The sequence below is a fragment of the Hemicordylus capensis genome, chromosome 5 (genome assembly GCF_027244095.1).
Source record: "Hemicordylus capensis ecotype Gifberg chromosome 5, rHemCap1.1.pri, whole genome shotgun sequence".
NCBI lineage: Eukaryota > Metazoa > Chordata > Lepidosauria > Squamata > Cordylidae > Hemicordylus > Hemicordylus capensis.
Window position 1 is genome coordinate 147515473 of NC_069661.1, and position 23983 is coordinate 147539455.

At 44.7% G+C, this 23983-nt stretch overlaps 1 protein-coding gene across 2 annotated transcripts in view; it reads right to left on the reverse strand.

The window, feature by feature from the left end:
* The window catches only part of GNAI1 (G protein subunit alpha i1), a 36636-nt gene extending 20419 nt beyond the window's left edge, over positions 1–16217 (reverse strand). Inside the window, exons 1-2 of one of the 2 annotated variants that reach the window (XM_053256759.1) lie at positions 15544–15663; positions 4135–4288 (exon numbers count right to left, since the gene is read on the reverse strand). Coding sequence is in view for 1 of the 2 variants with exons in the window: in XM_053256758.1 (XP_053112733.1) it covers positions 15544–15661 (118 nt within the window). In the remaining variant the exon portion in view is untranslated. Of the gene's footprint in view, positions 1–4134; positions 4289–15543 lie in introns of both variants that reach the window. The other variant, XM_053256758.1, reaches the window with a different exon arrangement.
* Between the last annotated feature and the right edge of the window lie 7766 nt (positions 16218–23983).

Genomic DNA, 23983 nt, shown 5'->3' on the forward strand with positions numbered 1-23983 from the left:
AACTTGAAGCCTATCTGTTTTGTTCTATTGTGAAGCACTCCCTCTATGTTGGTCCTAAAACAGGGATGCTAAAATATAATGGAAGAGTTCAGACAATCCACCAAACCACTGCAATGTTTGTGTCCAAACCAGAAATGTAAAGCCAATCCAAATTATGGCAATGTAAAGCCAAGCCAATCTAAATGTAAAGCCAATCCAAATTCAGTTCTGATTTGGAGACAAACTATGGTTTGCATATTCAGATGACACAACAAAGTATGATTTGCTCAAATCAGTAGCAAATTTGAATGCACACAGGGAAGGCACACAAGTCTGAAGTTTTCCCCAATCCCCCAGGCAATAGTTTGGAGAATCATCTGAATCAACCCACTGTTTCACAAGAAAAGGAAAATGTGCCATTTCTCACAAGCAATGAGGAACAGCAATAGGGTTTGTGGGAAGGAAGCCCTGAAGAGCTTATCTCCCCACAGATGATCCGTTGGCTTCCCTTGGGCAGGCGGACAAGCACCGGCTACTGCTGGTAGCTCCAAGGGTTGGAGCAAGTGCACAGTGCATTATGGGAATCCCCCCCTCCCCTCCCCAAGACCGCTGCAGTCTGTCAGCTGTGGCTGCAAGCAGACGACAAAAACAATGAAGTTAGGAGATTGCTCACTCTCCTAACCTTGTTTTGGAGGGAGGCTCCACAAGCAGGTTTGGTGCTGCGGTGCTGTCAGGACTGGGCCCTATCCTGGCAGTTTACACACACGTGCAAAACCGGGCTGGACTCCTTTAGCCTGGTTTTGCACGCACCTGTGAATAGCCTCAATAAGTGGTTATGTTTTTACATTCCAGTCCCCTGGGGTTAACATCACATGGTATTGTTCAATCCTGCTTGGCAAGGATTGGTTTTCTTCCTAATAATTGAACTATTGCTTTAATCAGTGTGAGCTGGAATTTGTTGCCAATAGCAGTATTTTGGGGTCACGCAAAAAGACACCCCTCTCTATGATTTAGCAAAAACCACAAGCTATAGGCTAATAGCTTTTAGCTTTCAATAACGTTTCACCCCGCGCCATTCTACAGCCTCTTGGCACAGGCAGGTCATTAGTACAGGCAAAGTTGGGTAACATGCCTCCAGGTCAAAGATTCAAAGACTGCAGACGGCTCCTTTTGCGGAGTAAAGCCGGCTAGCAGACCATCAAAAGAAAGCTGTCTTGGGCAGGATATTCCTGTCCAGTGATAAGATGTAAGTGCTCAGCAGAATGAGCAAACACATGGCCATTTCCACCCTCGTTAGGTTGATTGAGTGATTGGTAAAACTAAGGCAGAGAACTTATCCATAAACAAAAGAGTTACATTTTTCACCTGGGACGCTTAGTTTCAAGGACATGAGCAGGGGTGTAGGTAGGAGAGAGGGAGCCCATATTCACATCTCTCTGCAGTGGCCCCTCAGAGTGAGGGAGCTAATGAAGAAAATAGGGAGGGGTGCAGCTGGGGGACCCTCAGGAGTTGGGGGTCTGGGGTTATTTGAACCCATCCGCTCAATTATAGCTACACCCCTGGACATGAGCAAACATAGACATAACCACCAATGCATAGCTTGAACTTGTCTTTGTCTCCTTTGCTATTAAAGGCACCTCCACACTGATTAAGTCCACTTTAGCAATGGGCACCTTTGTCTTGCAATAATCACCCTACCCTCCAGGGAAGGATAGTTAGTTGACTGACCCAATTCAGCCCCAGGACATGGTTTTGAGTATATCTACCACATGACTTTGGAACCTGTTGGAATCTGTTATCCAATGGACTCTCACAAAATGTGACCTGTGGATGCTGCCCCTTGCCTCTTTTTCCTCTCTTGCTCTGCCACACACCTTACTCCTGAGGAAGTGCCGGATCCAACTTCGCGCACCAAATGCGCTAGGAAGGATAGGTGACACTTTCATCTCAGCCATCCTTTCCAGGCTGCCTTGCCTCTTTGCATCCCTCTCTGCATCCCCCCCTTTCCAGGCATTTTCAGTAAAGATTTTTAACTAAACTCTCATTTATTTTCTGTAAAATGTCAGGCAATCTCTTAAAGACTCATAACCAAATTTTCTTTCTGTAACTTCCCAATTTCACCTTAATAAAGCTTTGAAACTATAATAGTCTCTCCCAATAGGGATGTGCACGAAGATCGTTGTTGCCGACGGGGGGGTAGCGCTTTAAGGGCGGGGGAGGGTGTACTCACCCCTCCCGCCGCATTTCCCCCACCGGCGCGCTGTCATTTGGAAGCCCCTCGGGGAGGCAGCGTTCCTCCCTGCCGCCCTGTTTGCCCCGTTGGCTGGAAGTGGCCGGAAGTCACGAGCGCACGTGCGCCCGTCGTGCGCGCACCTTTCTGCCATGTGCGCACGCACGCACTACGGGCGCACGCACGCTCGCGACTTCCAGCCACTTCTGGCCGACGGGGCAAACAGGGCGGCAGGGAGGAACGCTGCTACCCCGAGGGGCTTCCAAATGACAGTGCGCCGGTGGGGGAAATGCGGCGGGAGGGGTGAGTACACCCTCTCCCGCCCTTAAAGCGCTACCCCCCGTTGGCAACGAAATGCCGAAACGCCCCCAGTGCTGAAACGTTTCGGAGGCCTTCATAATGGCCTCCAAAACATTTCGGGCACATGCCTATCTCCCACATCCTTTACATGTTTCCAATATACCTCACTTGCTTAAATTTAATGCTGTATCAGGACCAGTGTTCCCTCTAACAGGGATTCCCAGATATTATGGACTACAACTCCCATAATCTCCAAGCAAAAGCCATTGCAGCTGGGGATTCTGGAAGCTGTATTCAGAAACATCTGGGACTGTTTGTTAGAGGGAACACTGATCAAGACTGCATCCCAATTTCAGTTAGTTTCCCCATGTAGCCCAAAACCATAACTGAAGCTTCTAGCCAGCACTTCTGTATAATTGGTGCTAGCTGATTCTGATATAACAAAGTGTCCTTCCTCTGATAGGTAGATTTTTTTCATAAATACATTTTGTATATAGCTAAGAAAGTAGCAATGTCCTTTGCTTGATCTAGCAATTTCTATCAAGTCCATCAGTGTTTCCAATGGGCAGCCATATCGCCCTCAAAGATCACGAGCACAGCAAAAAGCTGGTTATCCCCTGTATCCAAAGCATTTATTTATGTGAACAGCCACAAGACTTTATGTTTTGGCGATGTACAAGTGTGATGAATGAATGAAAGACACTGTCCTCAGAGTCTGTGATAGATAAGCCACTTCTTGATGCATTGAGAGAAGGCTGCTGTGATCACATTCCAAGAAACTGCCAAAGGTGTCTTTTCAATTCCTGCACTTTTCATTCTCAAGAAACAGACCTTAAAGCACCATCCCTTCTGGACAGGTGTCAATTTCCCTTTTTTATTACATCTGTCTCAAGCAATTAAGACAGGCCCAATTAAAAAACTCATTTTCCCACTAGCTAATCAAAATTTGCAAGTTACTCTCAGCCACAATCCTCTGATTGGACAAACTTTTCACAGGAAAATCCATCTCCAAGGATTCTTTTGTTTGTTTTTAACAGTTTTTAACCATCAGATATAGCTGTCTACCATGTGATATCAGTATGTGTATCTGAATATCAGAGTCATAATGACTTTACATAATGCTAGGGAACTGGTGGAATTGCACATGGGTTCCTACTACACACTAGCAGAGCACTGAAGTACACATCCTTGAAGTACACATACTCAAGATGTCACCCAGGGATCTCAATCAAGACTCAGTGAGTCCTTAGAGGAGTCAGTGGTCAGCAGAGTCTCCCAGCCCAGAGGTCCCTCCTTTACTTGGCCATATGCTTCATGTCTCTAAGCGAATGCCTTCATGACTCTGGGGAGGCTATACCAAGAGAAGACCAAATAGTGGACTTCCTAGGCTCAGCCCCAGCTGGAGAACCACCATAATCTCTACCAGATACCCAGGAACAATGCCACAGCTGAACCCAGACTCAGCTGTGGCAACAGCATCAGGGTGTGTGCTTGCAGCCCAAGGACTGCCATATGAGGCAGTGGATCTCCTTAAGAAGAGGAGACAAGGAAAACACAGGTGCAGAAGATGAGGCCAAGTAGTACTAAGAAATACATGGAAATCTTATTGAGCCCTATTGAAGCACCTTGGTTGCAGCTAGCTGGTTCTGATATAACAATCTTTTCCTGTTATCCACTTCTGTGCACTAAATGTCCTGTTATTCCTTCTTCTCAGTCTCTTTGCCTCTCAATACCGGCCTGCCATGACTAGTTTCCCCTAGGTAGGGCCAGGATACATTTCTAGGATAATCAGATAAACACAGAACATTATTTAAGCTACCGTTTATTCTGCAAGCACAGAGACAAAAAAAGAGAATTGTAAATAACATAACATGGATTCTTTTCACATTGTTTTTCCAAGTTCACACGCTCTTGCAAATTTTAATGCAATTTCATAGAGAATATTCTTTTTGTTTTATTAATCTGACAGCTTTCTTTTCAATTGTCTTTGGACCTAACCTATCTCTAAATTCTGACATTTTATTTATATATGTATGTATTTATCAAATTTGTGCACTCCCTCAAGCTTTTGTCTCTGGGTGGTTAACAATAACATAAAACCAGTTAAAAACATATACAAAAACGTAAAAACAACTTAACAATTTAAAAATAAACCAGAAATTAAAACCCAAAAATATTAGGAAGCTGAAAAAGCTTGGTCGAAAAGATGTGTTTTCAGATATTTTTTGAAAATTGCCAGAGATGGGGAGGATTGTATCTCAGCAGGGAGCGGATTCCACAATCTTGGAGCAGTGACCGAGAAGGCCCGTCTCTGTGTAGCCACAAAACGAGTTGGCGGTAACTGGAGACGGACCTCCTCAGAGAACCTCAATGGGCGGTGGGGCTTGCAATGAAGAAGACACTCTCTTAAATATTATTTATTTATTTGATTTCTATACCGCCCTTCCAAAAATGGCTCAGGGAGGTTTACACGGAAAAATAACAAACAAATAAGATGGAACCCTGTCCCCGAAGGGCTCACAATCTAAAAATAAAAATAAAATAGACAGCAGCAACAGTCACTGGAGGTACTGTGCTGGTGATGGATAGGGCCAGTTACTCTCCCCCTGCTAAATAAAGAGAATCACCACATTAAAAGGTGCCTCTTTGCCAAGTTAGCAGGGGCCTAATACCCAGGTCCTACACTGTTTAGGGCTTTGTAAGTTATAACTAGCACTTTGTATTTTGTCCGGAAACCTATTGGTAGCCAGTGTAACTCCATCAGTAAAGGAGTAACATGGTCTCTCCGAGATGACCCAGAGACCAACCTGGCTGAACCAACTGAAGTTTCCAGACTACGTACAAAGGCAGCCCCATGTAGAGTGCATTACAAAAGTCAAGCCCGGAGGTTACCAACAGATGTACCACTGTTTTGAGGTCGTTGATCTTGAGAAACGGGCGCAGCTGGCGTATCAGCCAGAGCTGATAGAAAGCACCCCTGGCCACTGCCTCAACCTGAGAAACCAGGGAAAGGTGTGAATCCAGAAGTACTTCCAGACGGCGAACCTGTTCCTTTTGGGGAAGTGTGACCCCATCTAGAACAGGCAGATCAAAATCGTCTCTAGAGTTCTGATACCGCACAATAAGTACCTCTGTCTTATCTGGATTCAGCTTCAGTTTATTCTCCCTCATCCAGCCCATTACTGCTTCCAGGCAGGCATTTAGGGAAGATATACCAGTACCTGAAGAAGCTGACATGGAGAAGTAGATCTGGGTGTTATCAGCATACTGGTAACACCCAGCTCCAAATCCCCTGATCTCTCCCAGCAGTTTCATGTAGATGTTGGTCTCTGACCATAATAAAACTTGATTGATTGATTGATTGATTGATTGATGTTAAAAAGCACATACTTAAGCTCAGATTTTGAAGAGCAACAGTCTCCAATCAACACCATCCGGAATCTATCCGAGAGGTAGGAGCAGAACAGTGCCTCCCACCCTCAACACCCTCAGACATTCCAGAAGGATACTATGGTCGATGGTATCGAAAGTCGCCGAGAGATCCAAAAGGACCAACAGAGTCACACTTCCTCTGTCAATTGCCAATTGGAGATCATCCATCAGGCCGATCAAGGCAGTCTCCACCCCACAGCCCTCCAGAAAACCAGTTTGAAATGGGTCTAGATAATCAGTTTCCTCCAAGACTACCTGGAGCTGAGAGGCCACCAACCTCTCAATTACCTTGCCCAGCCATGGGAGGTTGGAAACTGGCCTATAATTGCTCAACTCTGAGGGATCTAATGCAGGCTTCTTTAAAAGATGTCTAATGATTGCCTCCTTAAGACAAGGAGGCATCCTGCCCTCCCTCAGAGAAGCATTTATGATTTCCACCAGGCTGTCTACAACAACCTCCCTACTAGATCGAACAAGCCATGTTGGACAAGGGTCAAGAGAACAAGTGGTAGGCCTCACCGCTCCAAGCAGCTTGTCCACATCCTCAGGAGTCACAGACTGAAACCGATACAGTCGAATCACACAAGAGGAGTTGTTGGGCACCTCCAGCTCAGATATCAAATTAATTGTGGAGTCTCCATCTAGGTCGGCCCAAATCCGAGAGATTTTATCTGCAAAAAACTCTTTAAACACATCAGAGCGGGTAACTGATGACTCCAAATTCTGGTTCAAAGGAGTGGTGGGGGGGCAGATACTAGTCTCCTCACAACCCTGAACAACTCCGCTGGACATTAACTCGAAGAAGCAATACAGGCAGAAAAGAACGGCCTCTTTGCCACACGTATTGCCTGAGCATAGATCTTTAGATGTGCCTCTATGTCACAATCTGTCAGACTCGAGTCAAGTCTTCCTCCACTTGTTCTGCAGTCGCCTACCTTGCCACTTCAGCCTCCGTAGGTCTTCTTTATATACCAAGGGGCCAAATTTGAAGCGGGTCAGAGGGGATGCTTGGGAGCAATCGTGTCTACTGCTCTGGTGAGCAAGTTGTTCCAATTCTCAACCAGGGCATCAACAGGATCACCAACAAAGCCAACACTGAATCCCTCCAAGGCTTCTTGGAATCTTACAGGATCCAATAACCTCTTTGGGTGGACCATTCTAATGGGCCCCTCTCCCCTGCGGAGGTGGGAAGTGATTGTAAGTCCAACCTTAACCAGATGGTGGTCCGTCCATGACAATGGGGAAATCACAGGAGTCCCCACCCACGGAACACCCCCCTAATCAGAGTAAAAGACCCAATCAAGCGTGTGATCTGCAATATGCGTTGGTCCAGAGACCACTTGGGATAGACCCATAGTTGTCATGGCCGCTATGAACGCCTAAGCTACCCTGGACCGGTCCCAAAATGAACATTGAAGTCCCCCAGCACCAAAAGTCTGGGAGACTCCAATGCGAGTTCTGCGACCAAGTCCGTGAGCTCAGTATGGGATTCTGCTGGGCAGCGGGGTGATCGGTACACCAACAGAAGTCCCAATCTATCCCTGGTCCCCAAACTCAAGTACACACATTCAATATGGTCCGACACCCTAACAGGGACCCTAGTAAGGGAGATGTTATTCTTATAGACCACGGTCACTCCACCTCTCCGCCCACGTCCCCCCACCTGCTCCTCTGCAGAATATCCTGGAGGGAGAAGCTGGGACCAAACTGGACCACTAGTCCAGTTCGTTTGGTGGACCATTTGACTAGTCCACCAAATTGGACCACAAATACAGGCTACTCTTTTCTTAATTCCAAATTTTCTGCTATATGTTCCACTACTAACTACTAACCTCTCCACTCATAAACTACTTTCAAGCTAAGAGCCAGAGATGTAGGGTGCAAGTTTTTTTCCATATTTTATTTTTCTGGTGGAAAGTATCCCATTTCTAAAATTTCAGTGGCCAACATCCAGATAAGCATTGCTCATGTCCAGTAGTGTGTGTTCCAGGCTACCACTGCACTGTCACTTGAGTGGGGGAAAAGATGACTTTCTACAATCTTCCCTCCCCTCCCAAGCCCACTGTGTGTCATAACATGTCCCTTAAAGTTGCACAACACTCAGGGATGTATTTTGGTGGCACACAGTAGACTCCAGCGGGAAGGAAGATCAGTGGAAATTGCCCCTTCACCTGCTCAAGTTACAGCACAGCAGTAGTCTGGAACTCACACTGCTGCATTTGTGAGTATGGTAGTAGACTAGACACCCAGAGTTGTTTAATAAAATTCATTACTAACAATGAATTGATGCCAATGCAATATTAGGCAAGTTCAGCAATTTCAAAGTAGTGATTAATGTTTTCAGGTTCTTTCTACCTAGGAAGTGTTGAGAAGGTATGTATGTCATACTGATTTATTGAGTATTCCAATAAAAAGAAATTCCACATAAAGCTTTGGATTTGTTTCAATATAACAATTAAAGCACATATTATTCTCTCCCCCCACCTCAAATATTTCAGTACAAATGCTTGACTCCTTGATTGAGAAACAGTATGGGGAATTAATATGGTGGAAATATTTTTTTAAAAAAATTGTTTAAATAGGTCAAATAGCATGCCAGATCAGATCATAATCTATTTAGGCCATCACAAAACTTTGTACAGTGATTCCCCCCCCCCCGGAAAAATAATGAAAATTTTATGCAAATTGGGGGGTGGGGGCATTGTATTGAGAGCCAGCGTGGTATAGTGGTTAGAGTGCTGGACTATAGTGGTTAGAGTTCTGACCGGGGAGATCTGAGTTCAAATCCCCATTCAGCCATGAAACTAGCTGGGTGACTCTGGGCCAGTCACTTCTCTCTCAGCCTAACCTACTTCACAGGGTTGTTGTGAAAGAGAAACTGAAGTATGTAGTACACCGCTCTGGGCTCCTTGGAGGCAGAGCGGGATATAAATGAAATAAATAAATAAATAAAAACTGTATGGGATTTTTTTCCAATTCAAAAATTCCCAGAAAACCCACATCTCTGCTAAGTACCTGCAATTCTTAGATGATATGAGTCTTCTCCAGATGCATTCTATTTAGCTAAGTCCCTTCTGGTTCTTTGGCATTTTTATGTGCACATAATGTTGTTGTCTGCATTACATGCATTATCAATACAGCTTTGTTAAGGGGCTTCAGATCTGGTGATACCTACAGGGTTTTCTTTACACGTAACAGAATACCGTAATGCCCCTTAAGTAAAATCAATGTAATTGACAGGGAGAAAAAATACAAAATTGTCCAGTTGAAGGAACATTTCCAAGTTTGAATGATTTAATTATATTTGTCTTCCTATTCACTACAATTTGAAATACTCAAACTGGTACCTGGAAACCATCTTATATTTCCAAGGAAGACATTCTGCATTTCAGGAGGCTTTAAATGAACATATGAGCCTATTAGCAGAAAATGGCAGTTGGAGGTAGATCCCCGAAGACTTAATCATAAGAACAGGCCTCCTTGATCAGGCCCAAGGCCTACCTAGTCCAGCATCCTGTTTCACACAGTGGCCCACCAGATGCCTCTGGAAGCCCACAGGCAAGAGTGAGGGCATGCCCTCTCTCTTGCTGTTGCTCCCCTGCTATGTACACTATGTGGTAACTGCTATGCGGTAATCAGTTCTGCAAAGCAGTAAAAAAAGTTATTTATGAATAATATGAATACGCATACAATGAATATTTATATTCCACTTTTGAACAGAAGTTCCCAAAGCAGTTTACATAGATATAAATAAATAAGTAAGTAAAATGGTACCCTGCCCCCAAAGGGGCTCACAATCCAAAAAATAAACATAAGATAAGCACCCGCAAGCTACTGGAGGGATGTTGTGCTGGGGATGGATAGGGCCAATTGCTCTCCCCCTGCTAAATAAAGAGAATCGTCACTTTTAAAAGGTGCCTCTTTGCTCAGTTAGCAAGGGAGTAGGTTTAATATTACTGTACTGCAAGTACTGTATTATATCAAGTCATTGCATGGAATGAATCATATTTCATCATTTTACAATCTATTCTGTCTCTTCTTGACATGTAAAAATGATAGGCTGGATGTGGGCTGATCAACATCTTTTAAGTGATACCCAAAAATGCATGAACCAAAATTCTATAGATTACCATATATAATGTCTGCTTCTCTTGTTTTAAATTAAAATCTAAATGAATACACAAGGTCATCCACACAATCAAAAAATGTGTTCTGCCCAGGTATGGGAGCTGTGTGTGTTCCCAACTTTTAATTGTGTGGAAGCAAGGTAAGAAGAAAACCTGGGCAGAAGTGATTGTCTGGAAGCAAGGTAGGAGGAAAAGCTCCAAAAGAGGGCTGCAATTTTATTAACTGGGACTGGACGTTTTGATCATATTACACCAGTGCTTCGTCAGCTCCCAGTTAATTTCCGGGCCCAATTCAAAGTACTGGTTTTAAACTTTAAAGCCCTAAATGTCTTGGAACCGGGTTACTTGACAGAGTGCACCCAGTTTATGGAATAGCCTCCCCAGTGAGATTCACCTGGCTTCATCACTTTGTTCTTTTAGACGACAAAAGGCAAAGACCTTTTTGTTCACCCAAGCCTTTTAAATTCAAGTTTTTAATTCAACTTTTCAGATTTTATCTGATTTTTAACTAATTTTAAAATGAGTTTTTAATGCTGCTTCATATTGTATTTTCACTCATAGTGTGAGTGAAAATTTCAAAGGGTACCTTAATATATTGATCACATGAGATGTTTTCTGATACACTACTCTCAAATATAATAGATTGTGTAGCCCTTGTAAGCATAACATAGAATGAAAACTACACAGCCTTCAGAGGGAGTTATATTTTACTTTAGGCTATAATCCAGCAGAGTTAGCCGACTTAAACCACCCTGATTTCAATGGGCTGAAGTACACCAAATTCAATCTGTAAGACTTTTTGGACAATATGAGGCTGTTCACACAGCCAAAAACTGGGTAGGAAAAGTGTCCTACCCAGGTTTGGGAGCTTTGCATGCTCCCAAATTTGGTTGTGAGGGAGCAACCAACTAGGTACCCTGTTTCCCCGAAAGTAAGACCTACCCCGAAAGTAAGGCCTAGCAGTAATTTCTGATGTACCGCTAATTGCCCTAGTGCATTTTTGGGGGCTAAAATTAATATAAGACACTGTCTTATTTTCGGGGAAACACGGTAGGGGGAAAAAGAAGTGATTGTGTGTGAGGCAGGAGCTGGGTAGGAGAGTAGTGTCCTACTCAGCTTTCATATCCAGCATTTGACCTAGGTTGGAGGAAAAGCTGTGCTACCCAGCTCCTGTCTCCTACACAATCACTCCCTACCTAGTTGGTTGCTCCCACACATCCACAAATTGGGAGTGCGCACAGCTCCCAAGCCTGTTTTCAGTTGTGTGAGCAGCCTCAGTATGTAGAATCCTTCTCCATGAGCTTATTAAAATTCCAGAGATAAACACCACAAGTCACCTTTCATAGACAGTTCTAACTGGATCTTCCACTAGTATGTCCACCACATTTATTTTTTAGAAAAGTAGTAGAACTTTCTATTTATTGAGAAAATGTTTACAGATGTACCCATCCTCAGTATTAGATAATATTAGATTTTAGAAACAGGTATCATTAGATTAGGTATTATTATAAAGGTTTATAATATTATAATATGATTAAAATGCTTAAAAACCTAGCCCTTTATGGGCTTAACCAAACAGACAAATCTGTTAACAGACAGATTAACAGCAATTCTGAAAGGTGCTCAAGAATAGGTTTTGGCAAACCCCCACAGGGAGGGAATTTCATTATTTAAACAAAGTGTAAAGTGTATGTAATTTTCACAATGATATAGTACAGTAACTCATTCTTAAAATGCAGAGCACTGTATGCTTTCAGGCAGCCAGTCTCCTTTCCACAAAGACTCAACAATAATAAGAGGAAGATTAAGAAGGCTTTTTCTAGAGGTAATAGTGACAATAGAGAAATTAAAGTCAAATCTTGATTTGGCACTAAACAATACAATGTATAACAAGAATGTATATCTAGCAGCCTACCCAGTCCTAGCAGTATTTTCCATTCTCCTACATCCTAGGCATTCCATACAGCTAAGTGGGAGTACAAAAGGACCTAAGTTTTAATCTGGAAGTTTTTTGTCAGAATCTTACATAACACTGTAATGAGTTCCTTAAAAAATTAAAAAACAAATCACCAAGCTGCAATTATATCTCTCATCGTACAACCTAACAGCCTGATCCTAAGACATCAGCATATCAGTGCTGCACATGGAACATGCCAACAGCTACATCAGCACATCATGTTTCTAGAATGTTTAAAGAAACTGACTAGAATGATGATGCCCGGGGCAGGGGAGGGGGAGCTTGTTCTGCCTATTTAATAATTTTTTATTTATTATTCATTTATGTTCATTATTTATTTAATTAATAGATGTTTATTCATGAGATGCAATACCCCAGAAGGCGGCTCACAAAAAAGCAACACACACAATTAAATTAAATTATTCAGTTCAACCATTCTAAAATACAAAGTCCAACATTCAGGCTAGCACTGCATGGGTGCAGTAGGCTGAGTTCCAGACTAACACTGTGCTCTTGCATAAGTGGAGGGGCAATTTTCACTTATTTCCCCTTCCCTCTGAAGACCACTGTGCATCACAAAAGTATGTCCCTGAGGGTGAGCTTCAGAAGGCAGGAAAGATCAGCAAAAATGGTCCCTTCCCTCATGGGCGTAACTATAATAGGGCAAGGGGAGACAGTTGTCTGGGGGCCCACTGCCTTGGGGGGCCCCCCCAGAGGCAAGTCACATGACTGACTCCCTCAGCCGCGCACCCGCCTGGGCTTTCTTCAGTTGTATTAATCCTCCGAAACTGATGTGTGTGTTAAGACCTGGAGCTACCAGAACAGCATGTCTTTCTCTAGTACCATTAAATGACTTGCATCATCTCACACTCTCTCTCATATATATATATATATATATATATATATATATATATATATATATATATTGCTTTCTGTTACCACTGTTCAGCCTCATTTAAGATTTCTTTACTTCATGAGCTGAGCTTCAGTGGGGGGGGGGGGCATTTTAAAATCTTGTCTCTGGGCCCACTCCAACCTTGCTTCGCCCCTGCTTCCCCTACTCATGCCACAGCACGGTGGTAATCTGGAACTCAGCACTGCTGCACCTACATCATGCTTTCTCAGATGTTGGTCAGAATAATAAAATCTGAGTCAGAATAAACAAAAACAGCAAACTAAAAAACAAAATAAACTAAAACTCTTATTAAAGTACAAAGTTCTTACAGCTTTTGATGTTACTTGCATTAAATAGATATCCAAACAGAAGACAGAGGTAAAATGGATTCACCTATCCTATTGTTTTTATAAACAAAGTGTATATAGAGCCAAAGTTATTTGTCAGTTCTGAAGCAGATTGCTACAGCTGAAATCTTACCTCTGCCACAAACTCACTAGGTGCCCTTAGGCAAGCCACTCTCTCAAACTCAGCCCAAGCCCTTATTTGCACTATGAGAGTAATAGGTTTAGTGTAACAATTAAAATATCAAAATATATGTGAAGTACTTCAAATATTCTAAGCTGCTATATAATGATTATTGCATTATTGTTAGAAGTGTCCAAACCATGGACATTTTCTTACCTAATCTTAAAAAAATTAAGTCAATATGCAAATGAAAAACAAAGAGCAGTTAGTATCCCTACACAAAATCATATTTTATATTTGTTGCACTATATCCTTCTTCCAAGGAACTTAGGGCAATTCCCTAAAAAAAATAGTTATCTTCTATTTTATATCTACTTCACAACAACTATGTGAGATAGGTTAAGCTAACAAATTTTGATTGGCTTTTTAAAGACTGACTGGCATGATGAGAAAAATTACTCAAAGTAATCCCACTGCAATGAAAGAAGTTAGGCATAACTACTTTGAGTAATTTTCTTTATCATGTCAGCCTCTAGGTTTTGACATATTCCTAGGATCTCACTGCATATGTTTACTGAGAAATAAGTTTCACTAAATCCATTGAAGCTTGCTCCTAAATATGGCTGCACTCCTATGCACATCTATACAGGAATAAGTGTCATTACTAAGAGGATTGCTTAACATGTGGATCTAAGTAAACATGTGGATCAGGTAGTAATGCTACATACACTTATCTAGGAGTAAGTCCCATTGAAGTCAGTACAGTAGGACTTACTTCTGATTAAACATAAAGGATTGGGCCACTTTAGTCATCATGATTCTCCTGTAATATTTCAGAGTAGGATGTAGTGTGCTAACACAGCAAAATAGACAAATACATGTGTGTCTGGCCAAAAAGCAGAACATAACTCTAACAAATAAGTACTCTTTGTCACATGTGATAGAATTTGAGCTTTTTCTGACCAAAAAAGCAATACAAAAATTGGAAAGTCATTTCACATGAAGTAACTCTGAAACATAGGAGCCACTGTGTTCCAGCGAAAAACAATGAAAAACTATCATGAAAAAAGCGAGTGTCAGTCTAATGCATGATGCATGACTGAGCAAGGTGGAACCATGCAACTCCTTTGGAAAATAAAAAGGACCTATTCAGTATCTTCCACATTAGCCACCACAACACTATTTTAACAGTGTAGTAAATGCCTGTAAATTTCCAAGATGCACTATTTGCAAAGATTTTCTTCTGTCCCATACCACAAATTTCAAACAGTGTATGTGGGGTTTATTCTGCTTTGTCAAATGTAGATGTAGCAATTCTAAAACATTTCTTACATGTCATTTTGCTGACATCACTTATCCAACAATTTTAATAAATGTACAGCCCAATGTTTTCTCGTATTCCTTGACAGGAAGTTCCACTTAGTAGAGTTCAATAAGTGTGTCTACGATTGCAGCTGTAATGCTGTTAAGTGTTTCATCTGCGCAGTTGTACGGTTATGCTTTTGCCAGTTTGGTCTTTAAAGCTACCAACAGAAACAGACCAGTGTACATGACCATTCAGGGAAACAATAGGGGCCAAACATGACACATTGCAGTAAGGAGTGCAATGAATGGTACCTGAGAATACAACCATAAAAATGCCTTTACAGTATATCTGGGGCCACACAGAGAAGATCTGTTGACACATTCATCTCATTAAGAAGATTTAAACAGCATCACTCCAATCATAATTAGGTGATTTAAAAGAGCAACAAACAAACAAACCCCCCAAAAGATTCCTTCTCTTGCTGTTTTCTTTGTAAGCCTAAGACGGAAATGGTGAGGTCTGTGATACCCTATTATTAGTGATAGCAAGGGCAGCTGCAGAATGAGAGAGTGGAAGTGGTTCTGGATAGAAGTACAAGGGTGTGATCTTCTAGATGTGGCGTTAAAACCCTTTTAGGTCTGCAGAGGAAGGAAGAGAGCAGGAGTGGCTGATAAGCAATACGCTTTGGAGATCAGACACCTTTAGGAAGTACAATAGCTGCTGGTTTTCTTGCCTCCAGATACTGCAATAGAAAATAAATGGGCAGGTGGGGAGAGGGACGGAAACAAGGAGAAAGGAAGAAAGAAAAAGAGAATCTCAAGACATCCACAGTAGCCACAATCTCCTTACCGAGGAGCAGCAGCTTGACTTCTCTGGCTGCTTTCTCGCCATCCTCCCTCAGGTTTCTGTCGATCATCTTACTCCTTTCCACCGCCGCCTTGTCCTCTGCGCTCAGGGTGCAGCCCATCCTGGGAGCTTTTGATGATGGATGGAGTTTTTTTTAATATCAAAACTGTAGAGAGGAGGACTGCGCTTATCGTTTCCTCAAAATATTTCACTACAGTTGTTAAAAGAGTGGGGGGGGGGGAGGATAACCCACCCCACCAAAAAGGAGGGATGCGTGTGTATGCGTTAAAAGTGCCCAGTTGTCAGCAGTCAAAGGGTTAAGGGGGGGAAATATGCCCCTCTGCAGATACACTAAGGCAAGCTAGTCCTCAAAAAGAGATAAGCGCTCGCTCGCCCGCCCACCCCGCGTGCGCTTCCCTTCTCCTGCTCCTCCTCGGCTTCTATGCCTCGGTTTCCTCCAGGCAGGGACAATGCTGATGCTGTTCGTACAGCCAAAAAGGCTCCACAGGCGCCGCCTCGGTCCCCGCACACAGCAGCAGCGCCTCACACGCGCGCGCCCGCACGCTGCCTCGAAGCCAACAACACCTCCTTAACTGAAGAACTGTTGAGTCTCGCTCGGCGGCTCGCGCGCACCCGCGCGCTCTCCGTCATGTGCAACGGTTCTCACTCGGTCTCTGAAAGAAAGGGGAGGGGGTGCACTTGAAGCGCATGTGCAAAAAGAAGAAGGCAGAAGCCGGCGGGGGGATGGTTAGCATTTGGGACGATAGTAGAAAGTGAGGGGAGGGGGGAAGAGAAGGGAGGAGAAGAACCCCGGATGAAAATGTTTAAAGGCGGTTACTATTACGCCCACTGACTGGCTTGATTCCATCCTGCCTTCATCAGAAACTACGCCCGCGTGACATCAGCGCGCGCATTATTTAAACCTATAAATAAATAAACGGGCGGGGGAGGAGAGGAGAGAGCGAAACCTTTGCGGGGGGGGGATCGAAATGTAAATGGTTGTCTCCTACTGGGTAGCGGGAGGAGGCAGTGAGATAAACGGGTGCGAGGCGAGTCAAAGAATGTTGGCAGTGAACGCCCCTAGTCAGGAGAGGGAGCGAGCATGACTGTGTCACTCCGTGGATAGCAACGCTATAATAATGTGGAATGACGGGTGAGTAAGCCAGCGCTCCTGAAGGGGTGTGCATGTGTGTCATATAACCTGCCATGTGTACGCACCAAATAAAGACACAACGGCTACCTCTTTTAATTACTGAGATCAAACCAAATAAAAACAACAAAAGACATATTTTTTAATTCTTCTTTACAAATGTACCTAATATTTCACCAGGAGCGGTGCGAAAGCAAGCAAGCAAAAACGATCTCTGGTCCATAGTTTACAATCCCACCACAAAACTAATCAAGTTCCTCTAAGAATTGCAAGGCACTTGTTTCCCGATGTGTTTTATAGTTCTAGAGACAGAAAGAGGAGATAGGCCCTATTCAAACCAACCATGTTTTATTGAGAGTAATGTAACCGAAACTCCATCGAAATAAACAGACTTCCATTTCACTGCCGCAATTCAAGAAAGGACACGTGTGTTTAAAACCCCATCGATACCAATGGACTTAACTAAGCATGCCTAATAGGTAACGTTTAGTATTATGAGTGGATTCCTGTGCCATAATTTAAAAATGCTTTCATTTTTAAGGGGGAAAAACTAATTACTTTCTTTTCCGTTGTTTCTCCATCTTTTTTCTCTTGCAGGGGCGTAGCAAGGTTGCAGTGGGCCCAGAGACAAAATTTTAAAATGGGCCACCCCCCATAACAAAAGAGAGATAATTTCAGGTTCGCCTTTGCTAGAGCTGGAGGGAGAAGAAAAATAAAGGTTTTACATCCTTCCAAGCAGAGTTCTTTTTCCAGATCAGAGTTCAAACACAATAATTACAAAACACATATAAAAACCTATCTCATTTCTTCCAGGGAAAGGGCAGGGAGGGGAGACTGTCCCAATAAGTAGATGTTTATAGCAGGAGGGGAAAGCCAGCATGGTGTGGGTTGGTGCTTCCACTGTATAACCAACAACCTTTCACTCCAAAAAAGCAGCAGAAAATCACCTCTTGGCTGCTTGAGAGCCTGCACCATTTCCCCCTCCTCAGCTTCCGAGCTGAGCCTAGAGGGAAACCAACTGGCAAAGATTAGAAGGGTGAGGGGGGTGGGGTTAAAGAACAGAAAGAGTCTAAGAGTAGAAATGCAAATCGCACAGAACGAAGACTTTTCCAGCTCAAGGATTGCTGCTGGGCACTGAAAGGACACTGGAGACAACAGAGGCTGGAGAGAAGATCTCCGGCAAGACTCACCATCTCTTTTTCTCCCTGGCTACCCCTCTCCTTAGTGTACATACAACCTCCTCCTCCTCCACCCGCCCTTCCTCTGCCCCAGCCACTGCCTCTGCTCACTGCGCCTCTCCCTGCCAAGGCTGCAAACACTCTCTCTTGTGCGCACACAGGCTTCGCACGAGAGAGAATGGAGACGGGGGAAAGAGGGAAAGGATGGGGCAGGAGGCTTGGGGAGAGAGAGAGACTGTAGGCTTTTTGAGAGGAGCCACCCCATCCTGCCAAACCTCCGTGTGTTTACTTTGAATTTCTGCCACCGCGTGGCTGAGGGAAGGCTGGGGGGGGGGGCGGGCGGGTGACACAGGAGTAGTCCTTCTCCCCCTCCCAGTCTGCTTCAAGTGAATTTCTTCTAAGGACTTACTCTGCTTTAGAGCAGGGAAACGCTTTTCCTGCCAGGGTTTTTTCAGTAGCGGAAGACTTCTCCTCTCCCAGGTCTATCCTGGTGGAGACTGGAGTGGAGGCTAGTTTAGTCCACCTCCTCCCTGAATTGCTGGAAAGGAACAGGCTACAGTACTGGGAACAAATAGAGAAAAGCAGGCAACGGAGTGGCTGCTTTTTCTCCAGGAATAGGTGGTAGAAAGCTGGTCCTGAGCTTCTTGTGCTACTGCTGGGGGCGGGGCTGTGTGTAGGGACAGAGCCATGCCAGGCAGGGAGAGCACCCCCCACCGCTGAAGACAGCTTTGCTTCTTCCTTGCCCAGTCCCTCGTCCACTGTGGGGCTCGCAGCCTGACCGCTCTGGAAAGTGCTGCTCACGGCCAACATCAGGAAGAGGAGGAGTGGCGGCAGCAGCCACGGAGCTGCTGCGCAGGGCTCTCGAGGACACACACGCCTCATGTTGTGCTTCATGGGCTGAAGCACGCTGGGAGCAAGTCCATTCCTTGGTGGGTTTTTTATCCCTCCAAGCCCAGGCTGCAGCAGAAGGAAGCCGGGGGCGGGAGCCCTGGGCCACCGTTGAGGGGGGAGTTGCCACCGCCACTGAGGGCAGAATTGCTGCGTTGCCAGGCAAGCACGCGCCATGCTGGGCGAGGCCAGTTCAGACGTGAGGCGTGTGGGCTGCTGCTGCTACTGCTGGGGCGCTTGACCGGAAAGGCGGCTTCTACTACATGCATTACTGGCAGGATACGCTTCTTATTTCCAAAAACAGATGAGCCCCTCGGCGCTCCTTAAATTGAAGGAGCTGCGGCAGGCGCTGGGTGGGGGGAGGCACGTGACATGTCTCTGGAGGCCCCCCCCCCGAGGCCAGGGCCCCTAGACAGCTGCCTCCCCTTGCCCGATCATAGTTACGCCCCTGTTCTCTTGCTGTTATCATCTCTACCATTTCTTGCCCCTTTTGATATCTCTGTAAATAACAGCCCATTTCTCTTGAATTACAGAAGCTTTCCTCAATGTGTGGCCTGGGTTGAACAGGATCCTCGATATCGTATTTATGCTTGCAGTATTCTACATGGCTGTTGGAATCATACTGAAAACAGGTTATTTATGCCTTTGTGTGCAGTATGAGCACATGAGAATCTATGGCTTAGGTGTACATGCTCTCATATAAAAGCTGTCCATGGTGGAACATGTCATGTCATGTATGGGTGCTGTCCATGGTGATTTAACCACAACACATGTGTTCCAGGTGTATGGAACTCCACATGGGTAAATACACACTCTAGTCACATGTAAACTGGGAGTAAGAACACAGATATATGAAGAAGAAGAGTAGAGCATGGAAATTACATTCAAATAACTGTTGCTTAGTGTTTCCAGATTCAGAACCTGAGCAGGCTCTTGTATCTCCAGGGCAGCAATTATATACACACTGTTTTGGGTATTCATCATTTTACCAACAACTGAGTAAATACAGGTATAGTCACTGAGTAAATAAGTATAAGATTGGGCAGTAAGAATTGCATAGAAGGACAAATTTCACCAGATGTTTAACTCAATCCCAAACATGGTAGAAGGGGAAGAGCTGATGGAGACTGCTTAGCATTAGGAAATATATTTCTTCTGGACCTACATGATTTTCCTTTGTGTTAATCTACAAACAAAGGCATACTTTCTCATCATCTTCCACTGGAGTTGTACTGAAAATGGAAATCTAAACCCCCAATTACTCAATGTTCAACTTGTATGAATCTCACTTAGTAGAAGAAAGAAGACAACTGGGGCATATTTTAATACAAAAAATGACATTTACTCTCCCCTTGCTAAATATAGGACAGCCACCACTTTCAAAGGGGCCTTTTTGCCCAACTAGTTGGGGCTGATATCATTCGTAAGGCCATCCTCACCCAGAGATTGCACAGTATAGACGAATAATGCTTGTCAGAAATGTACACCAGACCTCCCAGTTGCTTGGCCAGGTCCCCTAAACATAGTACATACAATCACAGGCATGTCTGTTTTCATCTATTAATTATTGGGGGTCTAACTACTACCTAATTTAACTACCAGTAAATTACATTTATATTACTAATTACTACAAAATTTAACTACAAGTAAATTACATTTTGACAAAAATAATTAAAATGACTTTTGCAACTATTTTGGAAGAATTCAGTAGTTTCAAATATATTTTATACAATTACTTCCTCTTCTCTCACACGGTCTTAAAAATTAAAACACTATTACCATTATTCAATATTTTGAACAACACAGTTCATTTGAATTGAGGCATTTACTTATTCAATTGTGTGCAAATTGTTCTAAACAAGTAAGTAGTCCAAGCAGGCCTGTTAACAGGCAGCTACGCTCAGGCTTTCATACTCTGCTGGTGCAATTGCTCTCTTTCTGGACCAGGCTAAACTGATGCAATATTCTGAGTACAGGCCCACCTTAGACATGGTACACACTGAGATTGCTCCTATCAACCAGCTGAGGCAGGGTAAAGGGGTGTAGTAATACCCTCTGCGGGTAGTGACAGCTTTGGTATTTCTATCAGTATTTATATGAAGTTTTAAGTAAGATAAATAATAAATACTAGCCGACCCGCACAGAGCATCTGTGCGCTATTTGGGACCAGCTGTTCACCCCTCCTGCCCCACTCTCCCCACCCTCCCTCCCTCCTGCCCCACTCTCTTGCCCCCTTCCCCTCCGTCCCGGCCCCTTCCTCACCCCTCTCACCTCACTCTCTCTTTCCCACTCACCCCCTTTGCAGTCTCTCCGCTGCCTCCCCGCCACTTTCCCATCTCGCCAGCCGTCCCACCGCCTCCTCCCACCTCTGACAGTCAGGCCAGGCTTTGCTGCCGCTTCCCCCTTACCCAGGACGGCCTGGCCTGCTGTCCGGCCGCCGAATCCCGCCCCTGGCAGCCTGGCGGGGCTTTGCAGCCACCTCCCCCTTACCCGGGATGGCCTGGCCTGCCATCCGACTGCTGCATCTCATCGCTGCCTCCCGCCTCCTGCCCCTGGTGGCCAGGCTGGGCTTTGCCACCGTCGCCTCCTCCCCATTACCCGGGACGGCCTGGCCAGGCCAGGCCAGGTTGTCCTGCCACTGCCTCCCAGCGGCCAGCTGAGGGTGCCTCCTCAGGCCGTTTTGTGGCCCGTGTCATCATCCTCCGCCATATATTTTTTTGCCCCAAACTCTCGCCCAATGCCAGGAACTCTCGCGAGAGTTCCACCGCCAAATCCTGGGCACGCATGCCAACTAAGAGAATTAAATATATAGAATTATTTAAATGAGTTTCCCCCCTTGTGGATAAAAGTAATTATTGGCTGACATGCAGTCTAAGCCTGAGCTGCCAGGGTTTTCTTTTTTGTCTTGTGAGCAGAAAGTGATTTTTCGCAACGCCTATGCAACTACTTGTGTCTCCCAAAATTAGATCCCTGAAGATCCCCTAACCCTCTGGGACATAGTTTCAGGAGGCACAGGCAGTTTCAGAGAGAAGGGGGAAATTACCAAAAATAACAGCCTTCCTCTTTGCATGATGGAAGACCTGGACATGTTGGTACAGAGTTAGTCTAGAAGTCCACCAACATCGTTAGTACTTAAACTACAGTAATTGACTGCCAACAAAAGTAGTTTAACAATGCTATTTTAACTATTTTTCATGAAAAAGTTGTAACTAGCCGACCCCTGCACAGATCATCTGTTTGCTCTTTGGGGGCAGCTACCTCCCCACCACCACCTGCCCCAGTCTCTGGGCAGGCTGACTGCCAAGCCCAGGCTGCCGGGTCGAGTGCCACGGCTGGGCCGAGTGCGGCTGCTGCAGCTGGACCTGTCGCTGCGTCGCCGCCCCATGGCTGGGCCGGACCCGCTGCCACCACATCTTCACTCTGCAGCCGGGCTGGGCCCACCACCACTACCACGCCCGCTGCCGCCCCGCCGCTGGGCCTGCCGGCCGCTGCCTTGCATCCACGGCCGGGCTGGGCCCGCTGGCAGCCACCTCGAATCCGTGGCCAGGCCCGCCGCCACTGCCTTGCACCTGCGGCCAGGCCAGGCCCTCTGCCTCCACCTTGCATCTGCCCAGCCAGCCAATTCTCCTGGGTGCGCCAGACAATCAGGTGCCTCCGCCACCCAGCCAATCAGCTGGGCTGCCGGGACGCACATTCCATGGCACACCCAGGAGAGAGAGAGAGAGAGAGAGAGAGACACACACACACACACACACACACACACACACACATATACATATATACACATACATATATAGATAGATTACTATTCAGCTAAAAGGAGTTTGACTTGAATGTAAGTACTATCCATCACTGGTGTTTTAGTTTCCATTTGCATATGTTTCCCATGTGTATTTCATGACTTATACAAGAAAACCCGCACTGCTAATTGATGCATCTTGAGCAATTTCAGTTCATGGCAATGATATATTTTACTAAATTTCAGAATTAATTGTGTTGTCAACTGTTACTCATACAGTACTTATAGGGGAGGGGGGATCAGTGCTCTAACTTATAGTTTTCCTTTAAAAGTACTTTAAGTTGGCGGAAGACTGCAATCCTAGGGATTTGAACCACCGTTCAAAGCACTTTTTAGGAAATGGGACAGAGAGCTTTAAGAAAAAGGAGAGCAGGTGCAGATTGGCGCCACGTGGGTTTTTTGGGGGGGGATTTGTGCCAACCCAGCAGAAACCTGTATTGGGCGGCAGAGAGCAGGTAAGCATCTGCTCTCCTTTTTCTTAAAGTTCTCTGCCCCCTTTCCCAAAAAGTGCTAGCGGTTCATGGGCATCCCTATACAATCCTGGAAAGAGACTGAAAACACAACCCCATCGGCTGATGTGATTATGACATCACTTTCTTATTCTGCTCTGGGCCGAGATACTGCAGCGTATTCTGCTGAGTTTTCACCTTCTTATGTGCTTAAAATTATTTAGATGAGAAACTACATGGTGTGGGCAGTAGGATTCATCCAACTTTGTTACCAAGCAATGAAGAAGTTGCAACTCTGATTTGGATGAGATACTGCTGGAGCGGGAGAACTGAGGAACTCTCTCTCTCTCTCCTGCAGGCTTAGGATGTATGAGTAGGGATGCTAACATCCCTATGACACAACGTCCCTATGATACAACAATCTCATAGTGTACGGGAAGTCCCATAGAAACAAAAATCACTTGTCCCTTATGGGAGTATGTTTCCCCATATTACAGGCAGTGTCTGGGGCTCTCCCTCATCCCCTGAGACGTGGCTTGATGAGAATGCCTTTTTTTATTAAGTCCTTTGAAGTCCAGGTGAAGTCAATTTTATAATGTGAAAGAAAGAACATAGTCCACAAAAGAAGTGCCAATTGCTCTGCAAACTTGTCTCTGGAAAATTGCAGGAGCAATTATGGCTGGGTTGAGTTACATCTTGCTAATCATTTATTTGTCAAATGTACATGAGGGGAAAAGCATCAGTTCTTCTGAATACCTGACTAGAGTAAGCTAGAGTAAGTCATCGCCCCCACCCCATAACTTCCCAATACCATATTACTTAGACAAATGAAAATAAGGAGAAAATGATCAGCTAAGGCATATGCTTATATTTTGCAAAAATTGATCACAGGGAATTGTTTCAAAACCTGCTCCCCTCTCCTCAGTCCTAGAATTATTATTATTATTATTATTATTATTATTATTATTAATCCCCCATT